Source organism: Macaca thibetana, chromosome 2 (genome assembly GCF_024542745.1).
Source record: "Macaca thibetana thibetana isolate TM-01 chromosome 2, ASM2454274v1, whole genome shotgun sequence".
NCBI lineage: Eukaryota > Metazoa > Chordata > Mammalia > Primates > Cercopithecidae > Macaca > Macaca thibetana.
This window is the reverse complement of record NC_065579.1, coordinates 11,193,816-11,218,718: the sequence shown is the minus strand read 5'-3', so window position 1 is coordinate 11,218,718 and position 24,903 is coordinate 11,193,816. Positions and strand designations below refer to the sequence as shown.

The 24,903-nt window shown below is 43.7% G+C and overlaps 1 protein-coding gene across 9 annotated transcripts in view; it reads left to right on the top strand.

Moving 5' to 3' along the window:
* ST6GAL1 (ST6 beta-galactoside alpha-2,6-sialyltransferase 1) overlaps positions 1-24,449 on the top strand; it is a 144,733-nt gene extending 120,284 nt beyond the window's left edge. For all 9 annotated transcript variants that reach the window (XM_050776528.1, XM_050776597.1, XM_050776591.1 and 6 more), the window contains 4 exons: positions 839-936; positions 18,721-18,819; positions 20,026-20,200; positions 21,414-24,449. In XM_050776528.1, the coding sequence (XP_050632485.1) occupies positions 839-936; positions 18,721-18,819; positions 20,026-20,200; positions 21,414-21,655 (614 nt within the window). In that variant the 3' untranslated portion in view covers positions 21,656-24,449. The remainder of the gene's footprint in view (positions 1-838; positions 937-18,720; positions 18,820-20,025; positions 20,201-21,413) is intronic.
* The last annotated feature ends 454 nt before the right edge of the window (positions 24,450-24,903 follow it).

The following is a 24,903-nucleotide window of genomic DNA, read 5'->3' as shown; positions in this document are numbered from 1 at the left end:
TTTGACTGGATTTAGTACATTGTTTCTGACAATGGCAAAGAAAGAGAGAAAGAGAGGAAAGAAAGAAAGAAAAAAGAAAGAATGAATGAAAGAAGGAAAGAAAGAGAGGAAGAAAAAAGAAAGGAAGAGGAGAGAAAAAGAAAGGAAGAAAGGAAGGGAAGAAAAGAAGAAAGGAAGAAAGGGAGAAAAGGGAGGGAGGAAGGAAGGAAGGAAGGAAGGAAGGAAGGAAGGAAAGAAGGAAGGAAGATAGTTAGTTGAGACCTGTGACCTCCTCTTCCATTTCTGCCACACCAGGTCTGTGACTCTTCCCTGGGCCTCAGCTTCCCAAATGGAACACCTGGGGGTTGTCTTGGATGCCATAGTTAAATCCCGTCCATTTGCTGAGCACTGCATGCTTTTCAGAGTGCAATGGGGTCCTTTGCACTTGTGGGATACACTGAACCTATGGTAGTGTTTTCATTTTTCTGACAGATGTAGAAATATAATCGACTGGTGATACCAAGAGAATATTTGGTTTGTTGCTTTGATAACTGGAGTAGCTATTCCACTGTAAGTAGCACACTGGCTTTGTTCACTTTTCTGCTGTGCCCAGGCACAAGTGACTGTCTTTGGGCTTCAGGAATGCCACAGTATGGACCCCTTCAGCCCTTACAGTGGCTGGCAGACAGGTGGTCATCTCTGCCTAGGAGCTTTACCTGAGCACCACACAAATACTGCCATTTCGCCCTGTGGATTAGGATGCGGAAGCATTATTCCCTTGCCCCCTCCCCTTACCTTTCTCTTTTTCTGCATATTGCCAGTGCTCATCACCTCTTTTCTGTTTCTTTGTGGTTTACAGATGATCATGACGCAGTCCTAAGGTTTAATGGGGCACCCACAGCCAACTTCCAGCAAGATGTGGGCACAAAAACTACCATTCGCCTGATGAACTCTCAGGTAAAATTTCTTCTGTGCAGCTGTGGAGGAAGGGAAGGACCACACTGTGGTCTGTAATGTGGAATGTATCTACTGGGAGCACATCCAGGCTGCCAGTGAAGTCTCGTGATCTTCCTGAGTTCCTGATTCCTCACTGGAGAAGAAGACAGTGATTGCATGACCCAACCTGGTGATGTGTTTATTTAAAGAAAAACCCTTTGGTATCAGGTCTGCTAATGGAGGTGTCGGGTGCCCAGGAAAGTAGAGTTGAGTTGTCCTTGAGGCTGCAGGTCGTATCTGGAGGCTTGCATGAGGGACAGCGGAGCCCAGAACATCTAGGGGAGAGTGGGGAGTGTTGTGAAAAGTGAATGAAACAATACACATGAGAGCACTTTATGAACTGTAAACTGCTCTGCCACTACTATAAGACAGTGTCACCATGTAATCACGTGTAATATGGCATAGAATTCATGTACTATATCATAAATTCCCCTGGATAATTAGGTTCCGGGAGTATTTTCAGGTAGTATGTGCTGATTTCTCAATACTAAGGGAAACTTGAGAAATACTCTTGCCACAGGGTTCTGTTAATAGATTTTATTAGTGGGAAAAACTGTATTACACATATATCAAAATATCAAAAATTGCACAATAGGGCCGCAACCTGCCCATCTCACAACCACCACCATTTGCCTTTTTCTGAATAAACATATGTGCTCTGGGTGTTTTTACGTCAATGTTTAGTCTACACACTTCCCTAGGAGTCCTGGGCATGGGGTGGATCCTGGAACGGATCAGAAATGCCTTTTCAGCAGTGTCCAGTGGTGTGTTTCTTTCCTTCTCTACCAGGGCTCCACTTCCCTGTATCTGTCTCTTCACTTCCTTACTTTGAGGAACTCACCAGATAGGCAGAAGCTGCTTCCTGCACAGCCCACTTTCCTTTTGAAGCCCACAACCTTAAGAATTTTTTTTTTTAAGTATACTTTTAAGTTCTAGGGTACATGTGCACAACATGCAGATTTGTTACATAGGTATACATGTGCCATGTTGGTGTCCTGCACCCATTAACTTGTCATTTGCATTAGGTATTTCTCCTAATGCTATCCCTCCCCCTGCCCCCTACCCCACAACAGGCCCTGGGGTTTGATGTTCCCTGCCCTGTGTCCAAGTGTTCTCATTGTTCAGTTCCCAACTGTGAGTGAGAACATGCAGTGTTAGGTTTTCTGTCCTTGTGATAGTTTGCTCAGAATGATGGTTTCCAGCCTCATCCATGTCTCTGCAAAGGACATGAACTCATCCTTTTTTATAGCTGCATAGTATTCCATGGTGTATATGTGCCACATTTTCTTAATCTAGTCTATCATTGATGGACATTTGGGTTGGTTCCAAGTCTCTGCTATTGTGAATAGTGCCGCAATAAACATACGTGTGCGTGTGTCTTTCTACTAGCATGATTTATAATCCTTTGGGTATATACCCAGTAATGGGATGACTGGGTCAAATGGTATTTCTAGTTCTAGATCCTTGAGGAATCGCCACACTGTCTTCCACAATGGTTGAACTAGTTTACACTCCCATCCACAGTGTAAAAGCGTTCCTATTTCTCCACATCCTCTCCAGCACCTGTTGTTTCCTGACTTTTTAATGATCGCCATTCTAACTGGTGTGAGATGGTATCTGATTGTGATTTTGATTTGCATTTCTCTGATGACCAGTGATGATGAGCATTTTTTCATGTGTCTGTTGGCTGCATGAATGTCTTCTTTTGAGAAGTTTCTGTTCATATCTTTTGCCCACTTTTTGATGGGGTTGTTTGTTTGTTTGTTTGTTTTGTAAATTTGTTTATGTTCTTTGTGGATTCTGGATATCAGCCCTTTGTCAGATGAGTAGATTACAAAAATTTTCTCCCATTCTGTAGGTTGCCTGTTCACTCTGATGGTCATTTCTTTTGCTGTGCAGAACCTCTTTAGTTTAATTAGATCCCATTTGTCTATTTTGGCTTTTGTTGCCATTGCTTTTTGTGTTTTAGTCGTGAAGTCCTTGCCCATGCCTATGTCCTGAATGGTATTGCTTAGGTTTTCTTCTAGGGTTTTTATGGTTTTAGGTCTAACATTTAAGTCTTTAATCCATCTTGAATTAATTTTTGTATAAAGTGTAAGGAAGGGATCCAGTTTCAGCTTTCTACATATGGCTAGTCAGTTTTCCCAGGACCATTTATTAAATAGGAAATCCTTTCCCCATTTCTTGTTTTTGTCAGGCTTGTTAAAGATCAGATGGTTGTAGATGTGTGGTGTTACTTCTGAGGCCTCTGTTCTGTTCCATTGATATATATATCAGTTTTGGTACCAGTACCATGCTGTTTTGGTTACTGTAGCCTTGTAGTATAGTTTGAAGTCAAGTAGCATGATGCCTCCAGCTTTGTTCTTTTGGCTTAGGATTGTCTTGGCAATGTAGGCTCTTTTTTGGTTCCATATGAACTTTAAAGTAGTTTTTTTCCAATTCTGTGAAGAATGTCACTGGTAGCTTGATGGGGATGGCATTGAATCTATAAATTACCTTGGGCAGTATGGCCATTTTCACAATATTGATTCTTCTTAACCATGAGCATGGAATGTTCTTCCATTTGTTTGTGTCCTCTTTTATTTTGTTGAGCAGTGGTTTGTAGTTCTCATTGAAGAGGACCTTCATATCCCTTGTAAGTTGGATTCCTAAGTATTTTATTCTCTTTGTAGCACTTGTGAATGAGAGTTCACTCATGATTTGGCTCTCTGTTTGTCTGTTATTGGTGTATAGGAATGCTTGTGATGTTTGCAATTGATTTTGTATCCTGAGACTTTGCTGGAGTTGCTTATCAGCTTAAGGAGATTTTGGGCTGAGATGATGGGGTTTTCTAAATATATAATCATGTCATCTGCAAACAGGGACAGTTTGACTTCCTCTTTTCCTAATTGAATACCCTTTATTTCTTTCTCTTGCCTGATTGCCCTGGCCAGAACTTCCAACACTATGTTGCATAGGAGTGGTAAGAGAGGGCATCCTTGTCTTTTGCCAGTTTTCAAAGGGAATGCTTCAATTTTTGCCCATTCAGTATGATATTGGCTTTGGGTTTGTCATAAATGGCTCTTATTATTTTGAGATACATTCCATCAATACCTAGTTCATTGAGAGTTTTTAGCATGAAGGGCTGTTGTATTTTGTTGAAGGCCTTTTCTGCATCTATTGAGATAATCATGTAGTTTTTGTCATTGTTCTGTTTATGTGATGGATTATGTCTATTGCTTTGCGTATATTGAACCAGCCTTGCATCCCACGGATGAAGCTGACTTAATTGTGGTAGAAAACCTAAGCAATACCATTTGATGCACCGTTGGATTCAGTTTGCCAGTATTTTATTGAGGGTTTTCGCATTGATGTTCATCAGGGATCTTGGTCTAAAATTCTCTTCTTTTGTTGTGTCTCTGCCAGGCTTTGGTATCAGGATGATACTGGCCTCATAAAATGAATTAGGGAGGATTCTCTCTTTTTGTATTGATTGGAATAGTTTCAGAAGGATTGGTACCAGCTCCTCTTTGTACCTCTGCTAGAATTCGGCTGTGAATCTGTCTGATCCTGGACTTTTTTTGGTTGGTAGGCTATTAATTATTGCCTCAATTTCAGAGCCTGTTATTGGTCTACTCAGAGATTCAGCTTCTTCCTGGTTTAGTCTTGGGAGGGTGTATGTGTCCAGGAATTTATCCATTTCTTCTAGATTTTCTAGTTTATTTTCGTAGATGTGTTTATAGTATTCTCTGATGGTAGTTTGTATTTCTGTGGGATCGGTGGTGATATCCCCGTTTATCATTTTTTATTGCATCTATTTGATTCTTCTCTCTTTTCTTCTTTATTAGTTTTGCTAGTGGTTTATCAATTTTGTTGATCTTTAAACAAAAAACCCAGCTCCTAGATTCATTGAATTTTTGAAGAGTTTTTTGTGTCCCTGTCTCCTTCAGTTCTGCTCTGATCTTAGTTATTTCTTGTCTTCTGCTAGCTTTTGAATTTGTTTGCTCTTGCTTCTCTAGTTTTCTTAATTGTGATGTTAGGGTGTTGATTTTAGATCTTTCTGCTTTCTCTTGTGGGCATTTAGTGCTATAAATTTCCCTCTACACATGGCTTTAAATGTGGCCCAGAGATTCTGGTACATTGTGTCTTTGTTCTCATTGCTTTCAAAGAATATCTTTATTTCTGCCTTTGTTTTATTTACCTGGTAGTCATTCAGGAGCAGGTTGTTTAGTTTCCATGTAGTTGTGCAGTTTCGAGTGAGTTTCTTAATCCTGAGTTCTAATTTGATTGCATTGTGGTCTGAGAGACAATTTGTTATGATTTCTGTTCTTTTACATTTGCTGAGGAGTACTTTACTTCCAACTATGTAGTCAATTTTAGAATAAGTGTGATGTGGTGCTGAGAAGAATGTATATTCTGTTGATTTGGGGTGAAGAGTTCTGTAGATGTCTATTAGGTCTACTTGGTGCAGAGCTGAGTTCAATTCCTGGATATCCTTGTTAACCTTCTGTCTCGTTGATCTGTGTAATATTGACAGTGGGGTGTTGAAGTCTCCCATTATTGTGTGGGAGTCGAAGTCTCTTTGTAGGTTTCTAAGGACTTGCTTTATGAATCTGGGTGCTCCTGTATTGGGTGCATATATATTTAGGATAGTTAGCTCTTCTTGTTGAATTGATCCCTTTACCATTATGTAATGGCCTTCTTTGTCTCTTTTGATCTTTGATGGTTTAAAGTCTGTTTTATCAGAGATTAGGATTGCAACCCTGCTTTTTTTTGTTTTCCATTTGCTTGGTAGATCTTCCTCCATACCTTTATTTTGAGCCTATGTGTGTCTCTGCACATGAGATGGGTCTCCTGAATACAGCACACTGATAGGTCTTGACTCTATCCAATTTGCCAGTCTGTGTCTTTTAATTGGGATATTTAGCCCATTTACATTTAAGGTTAATATTGTTATGTTTGCATTTAATACTCTCATTATGATGTTAACTGGTTATTTTGCCCGTTAGTCAATGCAGATTATTCCTAGCATCGACGGTTTTTACAATGTGGCATGTTTTTGCAGTGGCTGGTACCGGTTGTTCCTTTCCATGTTTAGTGCTTCCTTCAGGAGGTCTTGTAAGGCGGGCCTGGTGGTGGCAAAATCAGTCTCTCAGCATTTGCTTGTCTGTAAAAGATTTTATTTTTCCTTCACACATGAAGGTTAGTTTGACTGGATATGAAATTCTGGGTTGAAAATTCTTTTCTTTGAGAATGTTGATTCTTGGCCCCCACTCTCTTCTGGCTTGTAGTTTCTGCCAAGATATCCACTGTTAATCTGATGGGCTTCCCTTTGTGGGTAACCCTACCTTTCTCTCTGGCTGCCCTTAATATTTTTTTCCTTCATTTCAACCTTGGTGAATCTGACAATTATGTGTCTTGGGGTTGCTCTTCTTGAGGAGTATCTTTGTGGTATTCTCTGTATTTACTGAATTTGAATGTCAGCCTGCCTTGCTAGGTTAGGGAAGTTCTCCTGGATAATATCCTGAAGAGTGTTTTCCAACTTGGTTCCATTCTGCCCATCACTTTCAGGTACACCAGTGAAATGTAGATTTGGTCTTTTCACATAGTCCCATATTTCTTGGAGGCTTTGTTTGTTTCTTTTTACTCTTTTTTTCTCTAAACTTCTCTTTCCATTTTATTTCATTGATCTGATCTTCAATCACTGATACCCTTTCTTCCACTTGATCGCATTGGCTATGGAAGCTTGTGCATGCATTGCATAGTTCTTATGCCATGGTTTTCAGTTCCATCAGGTCGTTTAAGGTCTTCTCTACACTGTTTATTCTAGTTAGCCAGTTGTCTAATCTTTTTTCAAGGTATTTAGCTTCCTTGCAATGGGTTTGAACATCCTCGTTTAACTCGGAGAAGTTTGTTATTACCGACCTTCTGAAGCCTACTTCTGTCAGCTTGTCAAAGTCATTCTACGTCCAGCTTTGTTCTGTTGCTGGCGAGGAGCTGCGAACCTTTGGAGGAGAAGAGGCACTCTGGTTTTTAGAATTTTCAGCTTTTCTGCTCTGGTTTCTCCCCATCTTTGTGGTTTTATCTACCTTTAGTCTTTGATGTTGGTAACCTACAGATGGGGTTTTGGTGTGGATGTCCTTTCTGTTGATGTTGATGCTATTCCTTTCTGTTTGTTAGTTTTCCTTCTAACAGTCAGGTCCCTTAGCTGCAGGTCTGTTGGAGTTTGCTGGAGGTCCACTCCAGACCTCTTTGCCTGGGTATCACCAGCAGAGGCTGTAGAACAGCAAATATTGCTGCCTGATTCTTCCTCTGGAAGCTTCATCCCAGAGGGGCAACCGCCTGTATGAGTTGTCAGTTGGCCCCTACTGGGAGGTGCCTCCCAGTTAGGCTACACGGGGGTCAGGGAACCACTTGAAAGGGCAGTCTGTCCATTCTCCGAGCTCAAACACTGTGCTGGGAGAACCACTGCTCTCCTCAGAGTGGTCAGCCAGGGATTTTTTTTTTTTTTTTTTGAGACGGAGTCTTGCTTTGTCGCCCAGGCTGCAGTGCAGTGGCTGGATCTCAGCTCACTGCAAGCTCTGCCTCCCCAGGTTCACACCATTCTCCTGCCTCAGCCTCCTGAGTAGCTGGGACTACAGGCACCCGCCACCTCGCCCGGCTAGTTTTTTGTATTTTTTAGTAGAGACGGGGTTTCACCGGGTTAGCCAGGATGGTCTCGATCTCCTGACCTCGTGATCCGCCTGTCTCGGCCTCCCAAAGTGCTGGGATTTCAGCCAGGGATTTTTAAGTCTGCAGAAGTTTCTGCTGCTTTTTATTCAACTACACCCTGCCCCCAGAGGTGGAGTCTGCAGAGGCAATAGGCCTGGCTGAGCTGCCTTGAGTTCTGCCCAGTTTGAGCTTCTCTGGCTGCTTTGTTTACCTCTTCAAGCCTCAGCAATGGCGGATGCCCCTCCCCCTGCTAGGCTACTGCCTCGCAGGTCCATCTTAGACTGCTGCGCCAGCAGTGAGCAAGGTTCCATGGCCATGGGACTTGCCAAGCCAGACACAGGATATAATCTCCTGTGTGCCATTTTTTAAGACAGTTGGAAAAGCGCAGTATTTGGGCTGGAGTGTCCCATTTTTTTCAGGTTCCATCTGTCACGGCTTCCCTTGGCTAGAAAAAGGAAATCCCCTGACCCCTTGCACTTCCTGGGTGAGGCGATGCCCCACCCTGCTTTGGCTCACCCTCCACGGGTTGCACCCACTGTCCAACCAGTCCCAGTGATATGAACCAGGTACCTCAGTTGGAAAAGCAGAAATCACCTGTCTTCTTTGTCGATCACGCTGGGAGCTGCAGACTGGAGCTGTTTCTGTTTGGCCATCATAAGAATATTTTTATAATGGGATAGAAATTGAGGAACTTAACTTCTTTGTAAGTGGTCACCATCTTGTTTTTTTGTTCTTCCTCTAATACCTTTTTTTTTTTTTTTTTTTAAGAGAATCACTTTCTATCACCGTCACATCTTCCAGTCGCTTCTAGGTGCTTCCAATGCCTGTTTGTTGTTCAAATATATATTTTGGCTTTTGGTATTACTTTTATTACTATTATTGTTATTATTATTATTATTTTTTGAGATGGAGTTTCGCTCTGTCACCCAAGCTGGAGTGCAGTGGTGTGATCTTGGTTTACTGTAACCTCCGTTTCCTCGGTTCAAGTAATCCTCTTGCCTCAGCCTCCTGAGTAGCTGGGATTACAGGCATGTGCCACCATACCCGGCTAATTTTTTAATCTTTAGTCGAGATGCAGTTTCACCATGTTGGTCCAACTGGTCTTGAACTCCTGACCTCAGGTAACCACCCACCTTGGCCTCCCGAAGTACTAGTATTACAGGCATGAGCCATCGTGCCCGGCCTACTTTTATTAGTACTAGAAGAGATAGGATTGAAAGGAATGGATTGGCTAGCAATAAACTCTCTGGGGCAAATGACAGCTGAACTAGACTTTGAAAGATGGGAAAGACTTGGGAAAATAGCAATAGACAGGCACTCCAGAAAGTGGAATTGGCAAGACAGAGGAGAACAGGAAATGAGGGAGACGTTACACCACTCCAAGAGTAGCATAATGGTCACTCCCCTATTAGTGATCAGGCTGGAGTGCAGTGGAATGATCATAGGAAATGAGGGAGACATCCAGATACCCCTGGCTAAGTTGGAGGTGGAGGTGTGGAAGAATTGGCTGGCATTGCCCTGTAGAGAGAGATGAGGCTGGACCTTCATGGCTGCTTGTGCTCTGGCAAGTCTGGAAATTCAGACAGAGGGTTAGGACCAGCTTTGCCCCTTTCCCTTCTCATGCTTAGTCAGAAACCCTGGAGCTGGAGAGCACTTTAGGGAGCACTAAAACCTCATCTCTACTTCTATATAAGATGCTACCTAAATATCCAGGAGAGATGTTCATTTACTCTTAATTCATTCATTCATTCAACAAATATGTTCAGTATTGAGTAGAGTGTGGCAGTCAGTACATAAACTCTATAGTTAGCCTGCTTGGGGTTGAAATCCAGCTCTGTCTCTTACTAGCTGAAGGATCATCAAGTTACTTCTCTCTAAAAAAGGGAGAACAATTCTCTTACAGGGTTGTTGTGAGGTACAAATAAGAAAAATCTGTGCAAAGCACAATTAGAACAATACCTGGCACATGTATCAATAAACGTTAACTGCACTTACTATTGATATTTGCAGACACTGGTAGTGGAGGATACAATTGTGAGCAAAACAGACTCAGCCTCTGTTCTTATGATGCAATCAAATAGTTTTACAAATAAATAAAGTTGCAAAAGAGAACTAGAGAAGAGAGTGGTCAAGGTACTAGGAGAGCCCTGAAAGGGGAGATACGAGCTATTCAAAGTGATCAGAATCCCCAGGTGGATGGTACTTGACTGTGTAGAAGGAATGTGTGGATGTTGAAAAGGGTGGGATAACAGCTTTTCAGGAAGAGGCAACAGCATGGGTACAGTTTTGTGTGGCAGGAAATGGGGGACTAGAAGGACTCAGGAAGAGGTGAGTATATGTGGGGCTATGTGGTGAGAGACAAAGCTAAAAGCAAGAAGGATTCAAGCCATGGTGCTGCACTGAGGCATCTTCTTTTTTCAGCTGAGGGTCGGGGGGCTGGCCTGTCGCCCAGGCTGGAGTGCAGTGGCGCGATCTCGGCTCACTGCAACCTCCACCTCCTGGGTTCAAGCGATTCTCCTGCCTCAGCCTCCTCAGTAGCTGGGATTACAGGTGCCCACAACCATGCCGGACTAATTTTTTTATTTTTAGTAGAGACAAGGTTTCACCATGTTGGCCAGGCTGGTCTCAAACTCCTGACCTCAGGTGATCCATCCGCGTCAGCCTCCCAGAGTGCTGGGATTACAGGTGTGAGTTACCACACCTGGCAGGGTGAGGCACCTTCTTTATAGCGTGATTGGATTTGCATTTTGTAACCATCACTTGCTTCCATCTGATCAGAGGGGCTGCAGTAGGTGAAGATACATAGTTAGGAAGGTCTTGCAGTGGTCTGGCTTAGATATGCTGATAGCTTGCACAAGAGTAGGGGTGAAGGTGAATGTGAGAAAAGAATGTATTTAAGGGCTACTTGGGATTTGCAGTCAACAGGTTTTAATGTCGTGTTTGATGTGAGAAGTAAAGGGAGAGGGGCCAAAGGTGCAGCTCGGTTTCTTTCTTGTGTAACTTGGCAGCTAGAAGTCACTGAAATTAGAAGTCAGCCCCTTATCCATGGTTTCACTCTCTGCAGTTTCATTTATTTGTGGTCAGCTGCAGTCTTAAAATATTAAATGAAAAATTCAAGCAATAAGCAATTCAGAAGTTTTAAATGACACATTGTTCTGAGTAGTGGGATGAAATCTTACATGTCTTACTTTGTCCCTTCTTCATCACAGGAAGAAGGATGAGTACAGTACAATAAAATACTGAATAAATAAACCAATTCAATAGAGTAGCAGGATCCAAAATTAACACACAAAAATATTCATTTTTTCTATTATATGCAATAACAATGAATGATCTAAAAAGGAAATTTAAAAACAATTCCATTTACAATAGAATGGCATAAAAAAGCATAAAATATTTAAGCAAGGAGGTGAAAGACTTGTACAATGAAAACTACAAAATATTTCTGAAAGAAATTAAAGAAGACACAAAAACCTGGAAGACATCCCATGTTCACAGATTGAAAAAAGTATTGTTAAGATGTCAATGATACCGAATATGATCTGCAGATTTAAGGCAATCACTATGAAAATCCAAAAGATATTTCTTTTTTTGCAGAAACAGAAAAAGCCATTCTAAAATTTATATGAAACCTCAAGGGACCCCAATTAACCAAACAATCCTGAAAAATAAGAATAAAGCTGGAGTTCTCTCACTTCTTGATTTCAAAAAATACATATGTTACAATAATCGAAGCAGTGAGGTACAAAGACAAACATATAAACCATTGGAATAGAATAGAAAGTCCAGAAATAAACTCTTGTATATACACGTAAATGATTTTTGACGAGTGTGTCAGGATCGTTCAATGAGGAAAAGACAGTCTCTTTAAGAAACGCTACTGGGAAAACTGGCTATCCACATGCAAAAGAATAAAGTTGGACCCTTACCTAACACTAAAAATAAAAATTAACTCAAAATAGATCTGTGACCTAAAACCTAAATGTAGACCAAAAACTATAAAACTCTTAGATGACAACATAGGGCAAAAACTTTATAACATCAGATTTGGCAATGATTTCGTCATTATGACACCAAAGGCATACATACGTAACAAAGGAAAAAATATACAAGTTGGACTTTATGAAAATTAAAAATAATTATAAGTCAAAAGGTCCTCTCAACAGAGTAAAAAGACAGCACACATAATAGGAGAAAATATTTGCAAGTCGTCTATCTGATGAGGGATCAATGTACAGAATATATAGAACACTCATCAAACAACGATAAAAAAGAAATCAAAGTACCCAATTTAAAAATGGGCAAACGACTTGAATGGACATTTCTCCAAGATATGCAAATGGTTAGTAAGCACATGAAAAGAGACTCAACTCTTTTTTGTTAGGGAAATGCAACCCAAGAATACTACACAGTACCACCTCACATCCATGAGGATGGCTTCTATGATCAGAAATTGGAATCTGTGAGCACCGTTGATGGGAATGGAAAATGATTAGCCACTGTGGAAAACAGTATGGCAGTGCCTCAAAAACTTCAACGTGGAATTACCATGTACTCTAATAATTCTATTTATTGGCATATACTTACAGAAATTGAAAGAAGGGTCTTGAAGCGATATTCGTACCCCCATATTCATACTACTGTTGTTCACAGTAGTTGAAATGCAGAAGCAGCCCAAGTGTCTCTTGATGCCGAATGGATACGCAAAAGCTGGTTTATACACATAATAAAATATTATTCTTAAAAAGGAAGGAAATACTGATATTGGCTACAACATGGATGAACCTTGAAGACATTATGCCAAGTGAAATAAGTCAGTCACACACACACACACACACACACACACACACACACACAAAATACTACATGAATGGTGGTTGCCAGGGAATGTGAGGTGGGAGGGGGAATGGGGAGTTACTGTTTAATGAGTATAGAGTTTCAGTTTTGCAAGATTGAAAAAGTTTTCGAGATGGTTTGTGGTGATAGTTGCACAACAATATAAATGTACTTAATATCACTGAACTGTACACTTAAAAATGGTTCAGATAGTCAATGTTATGTTATATGTATTTTAATACAATGTTTTAAATTGGAAAAAATGTCAGTAAGGGAGACAGTCACAGAAGGACAAACACTGTATGATTCCACTTTATATGAAACACCTGGAGTAGAGACAGAAAGTAGAATGATGTTTGCCAAGGGCTAGGAGGAGAAAGGAATGCGGAATTGTTGTTTAATGAATACTATGATTCATTTTGGGAAACTGAAAAAGTTCTGGAGATGGTGGTGATAGTTACACAACAATATGAATGTACTAAGCTGAATATTTAAAATTGCTAATATGGTCAATTTTATGTTATGTATATTTTATAAGCTGTTTTTAAACCAACAGGGAGAAGCCAGTTGATAGAGGGAGAAAGTGAATATACTAAAAAGAGGAGAAAATGATTAGTTACCCAGAACATGGTGGTGGTGGAGCCAAAGCCTAGTGGAGGATGACCCCCAGCAGGAGGGAGTCAGAGGGAAGAAGGTGGGAGTGGTGTAGCTGGAGGCAGTCGGTATTACAAGGATGAGAGGGCGTCTATTTTCTCTGCAAAGTGGGATGCAAGGGCAAGTCAGAAGGAGGCTGAGCGGGGAAGAGGTTTTAGTAGAGAAGGTTTGAGCAAAGAGATTGATAATTGTCATTGGGGTGAGTGGGACAGTTAGTAAACCTGATGGAGTGGGATTTCCAGGTTATGCTGGGCTACTTCGAGCTTGAAGAGAATGAATTTAGAGAGAAACCAATCTCTGTTTGATGCATGGATGGCAGGATCTGGAGGTGAGCAGGCAGCAGCAAAGAAGAGAGGGGAGAGTGGAGGAGCCCTCCCTGAGCGTTCTCTTGGACGGTGGAGGCCGCCTACTCTCTGAACACCTCTTCGTGATGTTTCAGTCTTCCTCACTGTGAAGAACGAAACCCCAGTCCTGCAAAGATTCTGAAACTGTATTTAAGGCCAAAGTAAGGTTGCCTGGGAATTAAGAGTACTGGAGTCAGACAGACTGTGATCAGATCCCTCCCCCAGCACTTCCTATGTGAGTGACTTGAGCAAGTTGCTTTACTTTACCTTTCTGAGCCTCAGTTCCCTTACTCATAAGATAGAAATATGAATAGTTACTATCCAGGGTTTTTTTTTTTTAGGATCAAAGGAGTTACTATGTGTGGAGCATGTCACCCGGAGGCTGGTCTGCAGCAAGTGCTTTGTAAATAGTAGCGATGGGCACGACTGAAACTTCAAGGTCTGCCTCTGCCTGTTTGCGAATGACTCCACCTTCCCAAATCCCAACAGGGAAGGTGAGTCAATTTGAGACCACTTGAGAGGCATCTAGCAGAAGGGAGGCAAGACTTCTGTTGAAGGATAATTTTTAGGGAAAAAAGGGTAAGATGATGACTCTCATACAGATATAAAAATGAATTCATCATGAAGATTCTATTTTACTTGTATGATGGAACCAGGTAGATATTACAACTGGTTCAGAGGAAAAGTCAAAGCAACACAAATTTGGAGTAAAGGAGTGAAACTAGTTTTTCTGTGAGCTAAGGCAGGGGGAGGGGAGGAGTCAGTTGAAGCTCTCCTGGGCAGGATGCCCAGGAGGCGCATGGATTAGTTGCCTGCCGTTCACAAAGGGTTGTGAAATAGCTCCCGTGGAATCAGAATCTGATAGGGAGGAAGAGTGTGCTCAGAAAATGCATGGCTTTCTACCGAAGCAGATTTGTTCTTCCCCTTATACTTATAGCTCTCTGTGCACCATTGTGCCAGGGCTGAGAGGAAGGTAGCCCACTTCCTGGAATACACTATCCACCCTCAAGGGAGCCTTTCCTGCTTCTTCTTAGGCAAATCAGCTCTCTTTTCTCACCTCCTGTAAGCAACACTAAGTATCTGGCTGTTCCTATCGTACTCACATCCTGGCCGCTCCATGACGGCACTTGTTGTGGTACTGAACTGTGATGGACACTTTCTATCATTGCCCTTTCTTACCTTCATATCCTAAAAAGCCGGTGGTCTGTCTTCTGTCTTTTGTCCTGGTCAGTTATCCTAACTATTTCGTGTCAGTTTCTGTGGATTAGCAAACGGGGTCCCCACCCCCACTGCACAAGGAGAACATCTGGCACCCAGAAGTCACTGAGAGAATAGCTGTTGCTTTGGTAAAATTCTGCCTCTGAGTGGCTTGTTCTCTTCCCAGACGGAGAGGTCCTCCTGACAGCAGCTCTCTTCTCTTTTTTTGACAGTTTTGCTCTTGCGCTCAGGCTCGAGTGCAGTGGCACAATCTCAGCTCTCTGCTCTGCCTCCTGGGTTCAAGTGATTCTCCTGCCTTGGTCTCCCAAGTAACTGGGATTAGAGGCACACACCACCATGTGCAGCTGATTTTTGTATTTTTAGTAGAGACAGAGTTTCGCCATATTGGCCAGGCTGGTCTCGAACTCGTGACCTCAGGTGATCCACCTGCCTCAGCCTCCCAAAGTGCTGGGATTACAGATGTGAGCCACCTACACCCGGCTTCAGCAGCTCTCTTCTAAAGCCATCTGGACCCCATTTGTTCAGCTCCCATCCCTTTGGTCATGATGAGGGCATGCAAAACAAAAAAGGCACTTTTCTTATTGAGAAGGTGGCTTTTTATAGACAATGGTGTCATACTGTTAGGTTTCAGGCCAGCAGACCTAGTCAGGCATGTGATGCTTCTGTGCCAGGTGTGGCTATGAGAGTCAACAGGAAAAATGATATATGTAAATGGGTGGGTCTTTAAATAAATGCAGTTTTGACTGTAAGTGTAAGAAGGTTTCTGTGAGACTCAACTCAGTACCTCCTGTACCCAGTGAGCCCGACAGAGAAGACAATGTGACAAGAAGACCCAATGGCTTCCTTGGAAGCTTTTGTGCTAGCTGGAGAGAGACCTACTTCCTATATGCCTAGCGACAGTCCATGCTGACTGGGCTGCAACCAGGACATTTCCAGATTACTCAGTGGGGCTTATCTTGAAATAATAGTTGATGCCATTTGTTAAATATATTATATATACCATCGAAGGGTCTTACATGCCTTATCTCATTTGATCTTCGTAGCAAACCCTGTGAGGTATGACCCAACCACCAGTTTCCCTCAGAACTCAGACTCCCAGAGTTTGAGTGAGTTGCTCAGAGGAGCCCAGAAAGTCAGTGACAGAGGTGGGATTTGGATCTAGGTGTTTGCCACCAGCACTTTTTAAAATCACCAAACCTTTCTGGAAGCTCCAACTTTTCTCCCCAAGATACTGAAAGACAGGTATCTGGATGGGTTGGCGGGGCGGGTGGGAGGCGGCTGGGATTTCCATCAACAACAGGTCTAAAACCAGTGACGGTGAGCTGAGCGATTCTGATGGAACCCCTGCCATACAGTCTATTAATATAATAATTGGAACTAAAATTTAAACATGATGGCAATTATGAGTTCTGGGACCTCTTGATTTGGGCCAGCACTCTCAAACGCTATTTCTCCGAATCAGAGAAAGGAGGCCTTCAGGCTGTGCCTTCACATGGCTTTTCCTCTGTGCGTGGTGGAAAGAGAGAGCTCTGCGGGTCTCTACTTGTTGTAAGGACACTGGCCCCATGGAATTAGGGCCCCACCCCATGACACATTTAATCCTAATTACCTCCCTCACAGTCCTATTTCCAAACAGGGTACTAGTAACATTGGGGATTAGGGCTTTAACATGTGAATTCTGGGGGCACACAATTCAGTCCATAACAGAGGGAAAACAGATCTGAGAAGAAAAAAGTCCAAAATATGCACAGTGGTAATATCTGAAGATGTGTGTGTGTGTTTGTTTCTATTCTTGGGTTTTCTAACTGTCCCCAGTGAGCGTTTGTTACTTTCTAACTGAGAGGGTGACTTTAAACAGTGTCTTCAGCGGCAGCACTCCATGCCCTGGTGTAGCCTTTTCCTGGCAGATGTTCCCCAGGGCTCTGCCGTTCTGCCAATGACTTATTCTCAGCATGAACTTCCCCCTGACCCCTAAGAGGATCTCCAAACCCAGGTCACACTCCCCCTGCAGGTAATTACAGGCATTTGAGAACAGCTTTATTCTTCCAGGAATAGCTGGTCCCCTCAGCAGGGCCTTACAAAGGGGTTATGTCTAAATAAGGCACCTGAGGCCAGGAGATGTGAAATGGTCCATCTGATACCATGGAGTGAGTTAGACACAGAGCAGGACTGGAACCCATGCTTCCAATTCCCCATCCAGTTTTAAGGCAATCTCTTTTCTTTTCTTCTTGTCTTTTTTTTTTTTTTTTTTTTTTTGAGACAGAGTCTGACTCTGTCACCCAGGCTGCAGTGCACCTTAGACAACTATCCTTGTCCACCTTTCCTGCTACCCTGTGACCTCCTGGAGGGCAGGGACTGTGTCTTTCCTTTGGCTCCTTAGCACCCAGTATAGCTGCACAACCTCCCGCCAAGGTGGACCCACCACCAGTATTTCTTGTCCCAAAGATATATTGAGGAAATGAGAGTATATTCTTCAGGCTTCCGGGAACTTCCTTACGTCTGTAGGACGGTATGGGGATGGGGATAGCTCAGTGATGGTAGAGGCTTGCGACAGATTGCTATTCTGTGGGTTGCACACGGGCCATCTCCCTTGCCATAGTTTTTTCCAGATACTGCAGTGACATTAATTAGGTCTCAGCCTTGGTGATGTAGACCAAGATGGAGAGGGATTATTGTCGTGATTCTTGCTTTCATTTCAGTTAATTCTTGATTTGATTTCTGCCATTTATTCCTCTCAATTTTTACCTGGGCAACATCATCTCCCACCTGCTTTTCAAGGTGAATGTTGACAGCTGATTTCATATATTAGTTCTGGCTTTCTTAAGAGGGACACGGCTCCCTTTATTCTTAAGCCTTTGGGGCTAATTTTCTTTCTCATTCACTCATGGTCTCCATTTGATCCACAACACAGCTCCCGTTTGAGAGAGCAGAGCAAACGTGTTATTCCCATTTCACAGATAAGAAAATAAGGGCCTAGTACTATTACTCTGTTTGCTCAAGATCATAGGAAAGTTAGTGGCACAGCCAAGAGTTGTTCCTGGATCTTTTTGTATCCGAGACCAGTATCTTTTGCCATACTTTTCTTTATTTTGATAAGTAATTAACATTTACATGTATAATTTCCCCCCAGAATTTGGATTCTTTCTTAGGATAGATTCCCAAACATGGAATTACTGAGTCAAAGAGTATAAATATGCTTTTTTTAAAAAACAAAAAACAACAAAAAAACCACTCTTAGTACATTTTGCAGAATTATTCAAGCTAGGTTGTCACACTCATGTTTAAGCCAGGCAGGTGTGACTACCCATATGCAGGCCAGCCCAGGAGCCATTGTGGTGGGGAAGGGCCATAGCCAGCCATTGCTGGATCCCTCAGCCAGCAGAGGCACACATGAGCTTCTCACCGGCCTGGTGAGAGTCTCCTGTTGGGAGGTGCGCATTTTTGCACGCACTCTGGCCTCTCCACACAAACTGAATATTTCATCTGGTGCTCAGCCACAAGCACAGCCATCTGCTCCAGTGCTGCAGAAACTATTGGCTGTGTTGGACTTTGTGAGAGATCCTGTGTCAGTCTCCACCACGATGTATATGTAGTGTGCTGGACTTTCTAGGTGACTGAAAGGATTCCAGAGATAATTTTGATTATATGAGTCCCTGACTTCAGACTCTACTCTTGTGGCTCCCACACAAGGTGTGACTCCAGGAGGCTGGGATGCCATGCTGTTTTCACTGTACCCTTGTCCGCGTAATCTCAAAGCCTGAGTGGATGGAACCCTTTCTATTCTATGGCTAGTGGCTTGTGATAAATGTCCTTTCAGGTCAACGCCGTGCAGGCTGGCATCTTTACCTTTCTTTCACTGAAGTTAAGTGCCACACCAGAACTTAGAAGCCTCACAGGCGACTCTGGGGTCTCAGGCTGTACCTTGTGCTGTGTCAGCTATTACTTCATGTCAAACAGTTGCATATGAATGTTCAAGTGACAGCTCATCTCTTTCCTCCTGCAGTTGGTTACTACAGAGAAGCGCTTCCTCAAAGACAGTTTGTATAATGAAGGAATCCTAATCGTATGGGACCCATCTGTATACCATTCAGATATCCCAAAGGTAAGTGGGTGTCCATGGGAAATAGGGGTTGAGCTTCCTGTCTGTCTACAGATTTTCCTGATTTCCTAGGTTTTTAAAGTCATGGCTGACATTGGCTATCCCTAAAGGCTGGGTATTTGAGTTTTAGGATACCCCATTTCATCTGGACTAGCAGATTCAGAAGTATTCCTGTCCTATGCCAGCTACTCTCCTTGCCCTGCCAGGCACTGCCAGGTATTGTCTCCCAGTTATAGTATTTACTGGGATAGTGGCTGGAGCTCCCAACATCTGGAGTAGGTTGTTCATTAATGCAGTTACTCCTAATGAGCATCAGCAGAACTCGAGAGTAGTTGCCATTACTCCTGTAAATAATATTAGCATGCTTATTTCACACTTCCAGTATCCAGAATTCTTCCCGTTTCACTCTCATAACAATTTAAGGAGATCGATGGAAGTGTGGTTGTTCCCATTTTACAGACGGGGAATTGGAGTTTGGAGAATGAAAGTCCCCGTCCCAGGGCTTGATTTACTAAGCAGAAGGCGCAGATCTGCAACAGCAGCTCTTTCCCGGGAAGGAGACCTGAGTGGAGGCCTGCTGGATTCTAACCTCTCTGGAGTAGTTCTCTCACTGTTCATGCATGTCAGTTGACCTCTCTCTGATACAGGCTGCTGTGGCCTCAGGACCATGACTCCTGAGAAGGGCAGAGAGCACTCATCTTGGGACACTTAAGTTGGCTCTACCAATGCCTGACAGGCTCTGGCGACCCCTGGCACTCTCACTATCTGACTTTCAACAGTTTTGCACTGATCTCACTTAGAACTCAAATATGCCTAGGTCGAGACAAGGACTCTGAACCCATAGATGTGGCAACTTATGCTCTAGTTTTCTCCCCTTTAAAAATGAGAGATGGGGCCAGATGGTAGCTGGGGCTCTTTTCAGCTCTGATAGTGTTCCTAGACTCTGATCCTGAAGCCTGAGGCTGATCCTGGGTCGCCAAGGTCAACTCTCCCCAAAAGCACAGGCTACAGGCCAGGCCCCACCCTGCTATCCAGTGAAACCTGTGACCGGAAGAGAAGCCTGTAGTCCACTGCAAGAAAAGGGCTGTGCCCCAGGAGCAACCTTGTTGGTCCTTTCCCCTCCCCATGGCCACTGATGAGGATGACTCCTGGGGGGAGCAGCTCACTGGCCCATTTCTCCCTTGAAAGGACCACTTCTTTCTTTTTCAGTGGTACCAGAATCCGGATTATAATTTCTTTAATAACTACAAGAGTTATCGTAAGCTGCACCCCGATCAGCCCTTTTACATCCTCAAGCCCCAGATGCCTTGGGAGCTGTGGGACATTCTTCAAGAAATCTCCCCAGAAGAGATTCAGCCAAACCCCCCATCCTCTGGGATGCTTGGTGAGTTCATGTCAGGGAAAAGACCTTGCGTGTTTGTTTCTAGAAGAGATGAGCTTTTTGTCTGAGGTCTCATTCATTCATTCGTTCGTTCGTTTGTCCACTAAACAATTGCTAGAATTTTGCTCTGCTTGTACACCGTGCCAAGTTCTATCTAAAATACAGAGGTGAATAAGATAGAATTCTTTTTCCTGAGGGAATCTATTGGGGAGGTCAATCAGATGTCTGAGGCAATATTCAATTTGTGCCAGAAGGGAGAGACAACCTGGGGTCATAGGAGAGAGGACACTTTCTAGCTGGACAGTCACATATAGCCTCATGGAGGAAGTAGCGTTTGGTAGGCTTTGGAGAGGGGAGAATATGGCAGAGGAAGATGGAGGGAAGGGAAGCCACGAACAGGGAGGGAGGCGGGAAAATGAGGAGCGGGGCTGTACCTCAGATGAGGGGAGCAAGGCACTTTTCTCAGGTGTACAATTTAAGGGGGTACCCCTTAAAAACTCAGTCATCAAGATAAATAATATTGTAAGACAGTATCTTCAGAAAACACAATGTAAAAATTCTGATGAATGAAACAGCAAATATTTAAATAAAGATAGGATCAGTGGCAGTGCTGTGCAGAGTTTATTGGAACAATGCTGGCCAGGGGCCCTCTCCTTGGATTTTCTCCACACCTCATCATACAGGCTGTGGAGTGCTCCCGTTCCAGCTGTCCCTTTGCCCAGCTAAGGGAAGAAAAGTCTTCCCTCCCCGACACTGTTTCCTGTAAGTGCTGTAAGGAAAAATCTGCTCCCAAACTGCACCATCCAAGAGGTTCTGCAGGATGTCACAGTGCTAGCTACACATGATGGCACTGTCTCCTCAATCAGCTCAGTAATCTTGTCCTGTTTCTTCAAATAAATTACTCCATGGATATATTCATTGGCTGATTGATGGAGTCATTTAATCTACTAGCATTTAGGGAGCATCTGTTATTCACCAGGCCCTGGCCTAGGTGCTGGGGATTCAAAGGTGTATCACGCTCATACAGCCCTGCATCCTAAGGAACACTGCTGGGCTTGGCTTGCTGAAACTTGGATTGGGAATCACAGTCATAAATAGAAACTCCAGAGGGAAAGCTCTCCAAATTTGGGGTCAGAAGCTGCTGGACCCACTGGGCAGAGCTCTGGGGTGCTGAGGTGGGTTGTCAGGCATGACTCACCTCTGCTCCCCTCTCCAGGTATCATCATCATGATGACCCTGTGTGACCAGGTGGATATTTATGAGTTCCTCCCATCCAAGCGCAAGACCGACGTGTGCTACTACTACCAGAAGTTCTTCGATAGTGCCTGCACGATGGGCGCCTACCACCCACTGCTCTATGAGAAGAATTTGGTGAAGCATCTCAACCAGGGCACAGATGAGGACATCTACCTGCTTGGAAAAGCCACACTGCCTGGCTTCCGGACCATTCACTGCTAAGCACAGGCTCTTCACTCTTCTCCATCAGGCATTAAATGGATGGTCTCTTGGCCACCCCAGCCTGGGAAGAACATTTTCCTGAGCAATTCCAGCCTGTTCCTTTTCCTCTAGGGGCCTCTGTCAGCAAGAGCACTGGGGCTTCAGGAGCCTGTGGTCAAGAAATCAGGTCCAGCCTTCTCTGTAGCCAGGCAGTTTATGAGCCCAGAGCTTCCCGCCACACACATGCACACATGTCTAGCATTCTTTCCAGACAGCAACCTCCCCACCTTCCACCGTGGTAGATGCAAGATCTGCCTCCCCCATCAGGGCTGCCAAAGCTGGGCTTTGTTTTTCCCAACAGAATGATGCCATTCTCACAAACCAAAGCTCTATATTGCTTGAAGTCTGCATCTAAATATTGATTTCATGTTTTAAAGAAATTCTCCCAAATTACAATTGTGCCCAATGGAGGGTGGCTCTGGGGGGCAAGTACGTGGTACAGGGGATTGGAAACATGCTCCACGCATCCAGAAAAAAAGTTGCTTCTGAGGTCCATGCCCCTGGAACATGTTCCTATCACTCTGGCTGGTTAGGCTGGCCCTTAGACTGGGTGCTTGTGAGCAAAGGGGCCTTGGTTAGCCCACTTTCCCTCTCCATGTGGAGACGGAAGGTAGAGAAGGGTACAGTGTCTGTCCTCGAGTTGCTACAGTTCAGTGAGAGAGGCAGACATGTGAACAGGCAGATAGGATTCAGTGTGCTCAGTGCACTGGGGATCTGTAGAGAGATGGGCTTGCTCTCTGTGCACCCAGGAGGGCCACGCACTTAAACTGTGTGTGTGGATCAGAGAAGGCTTTAGAGCACAGCAGGCACTCAGATGAGTCTTAGAGGAAGAGAAGAAACATGGCAAGCAGATTACATCTGAGCCATTTGAGTTGCATTTTTCTTTCTTCCCATATTTACTTTCTAAGATCTACCTGAACTTAGAGACCCAAGATATTTTTTTAGGAAACCTCCTACCCATGTCTGAGGTAGCAAGTGCAGCCTCATGACACATACGAGGCATTGCAGATCCCCGAAACCTGATTTCTCTAGGCTCTGCCTGGCCTGACCCTGTCCTGTCAGCTGGGTTTGCATACCACAGTCCCATTCTTCCTTTTCATTACCTACCCCCAAATCTCCTCCTAACCACCATCTGTTTTTTTGGTTTTTTTTTTTTTCCTTTTCAAGTCATCTTCCCCTCCCGAATTACTTTTAAGCCCTTTTTGCTTTAAAAGCATCCTGACCCCAATTTCTTTGAGCGCACGGGCATTTTGCTGAAGGTCTCTTAAGGAGTAGTGGTGTGGCTCTCTGGACTTACGTCACTCTCAGAGGTCAGAACCTTGGAGAGCAGAACTGATTCTCACCAGGTGTGAGAGGTGTGCTAGCAGATTGCAATGCCCTGCGCCTCTTCCTTGCAAGTGAGCAACATCAGGCTCTCTGAGCAGAGGCTGGCCCACTGTGGTTCGCAAACACGCTCTCCAGATGGTTTTACCAAGTCCCCTCTCCCTGATAGGGAATCCTGCTGGACCAGCACAGCCCTGGTGTGGAGAGGTTAAAAGACTTGCACAAGATCAGCAAGTCATGCTGTAGAGCCAGGGCTCTGCACTCTCAAGGCTGGCCCCATGTGCTCAAGGGGATCTAACGTTTGGGCTCCAAACCAACGATCTCGGAGCTGGGATCCTCATTTACTGCCAAACCCTCAGCTTATGTAGCTAGAAAGGGCCCTGGAGTGAGAAGGCCTGGATTTTCAAACTGATGCTCCCCTATGACTAGCTGTGCCACTGTGGGCAAATGCTCTTCGTTGAGCCTCTGTTTCCACACCTGTAAAGTGGGGATGATGACCCTGTCTCACAGTGCTGTTGTGAGGATTACAGGAAAGCCCCTGTCCTGGCTCTGTACCTGGCACATAGTAGGTGCTCAGTTCATGCTGGTTTCCTTCCTGCCTTCAGTAGGGACCTGCTCTGTGCTCACACCTTGGTTGCATGCACCCTGCTGTGACGGAGGCTAGTGGGGAAGAGGTCCTGTTCTCAGGGAATTAACTGTCTTATTGGGAGACAACAATTGCCCTCCTTGGAATACCCAAGAAACCTTGCAAAACGGTGGACAACACAGAGCACGCCCTCCTCCTCGCTGCCTGCAGCTCCAGTCTGATTCTGCCTGGGAATGAGCAGAGCACGTGGGCTGCTTAACTGCTGTATAGGACAAGCCCTTTACCCCAATCTGGGCCCATGAATTCCTGGCTTGGTTTATGTTCTGATTTGACACATTCATTTGAATCTTCGAATCATGACCACTGAGCGCAGAAGAGGTGGCATTCTGACAGCAGGACATACATGTTGGTGTGGAGACTGGGACGACACTGGGTAGAATCTAGTTTTTAATTATTATTAATATAAAGGATCAAATTAATTTAAATGTGATTCTGAAGTCTACAGAACTTTTAGTTCTGTGCTGTCTATATGTGGACACTTTGGTAAAATGCAAATTATGATATGGATGTTATCGTTGGTCTGGTGAGATGTTTCATATTTATGACAGTTAATTTAGAAATTATGACTTAATGCTGCCTCTGTCTATGGCGTTCTGTCTTCTTTGATAGCCATCTATTCATCTGGATCACGGGGCCCTCTAATCCTTCCACCAATCAAATAAGCTATTGCTATTGGTTTGGAGTTGAGACATCAGTCTCAGAAACTTCTGAAAAATGCCTAAGCTAATTCTGAATTACCCAAGGATTATGTCAAATTTTAAAATAAATGTGTGTGTGTGTTTTTAAGCTGCTTCTCTCTTCTTATTTGCTAAAGGAACAACTGCTGATTGCCAACTTTTATCTCCAAAGAGGACACAGTCCTTACCCACTAGCTCCTTACCCACTAGCTCCTCTAGCCTTAGACTTACTCTTCAGTACTCCAGGAAAAAAAAAAATGTGTATTTATTGGAAAGATCACCTCTTTGAAATATTGACTGGTTTACTGATTTTTTTATTTTTATTTTTTGCTCTTGCCTGGATTCACACAACTAACTTGTTGCATCAAAGAAGAGATGGAGTTGGGCAGAAAGCAGAACATAAGGAAGATCCTTCCCTTGGTTTCCAAAACTCTAAAATCCTTAAATGAATGATGTCTTAAAAGGACTTACAATGTTTGGACACAAATCCTGAGGAGCATGAGTCAGGGGAGAGAGGATGATTCCTTTCTCCTGTGAACTGCCCACCCCCTTGTTACGGGTTG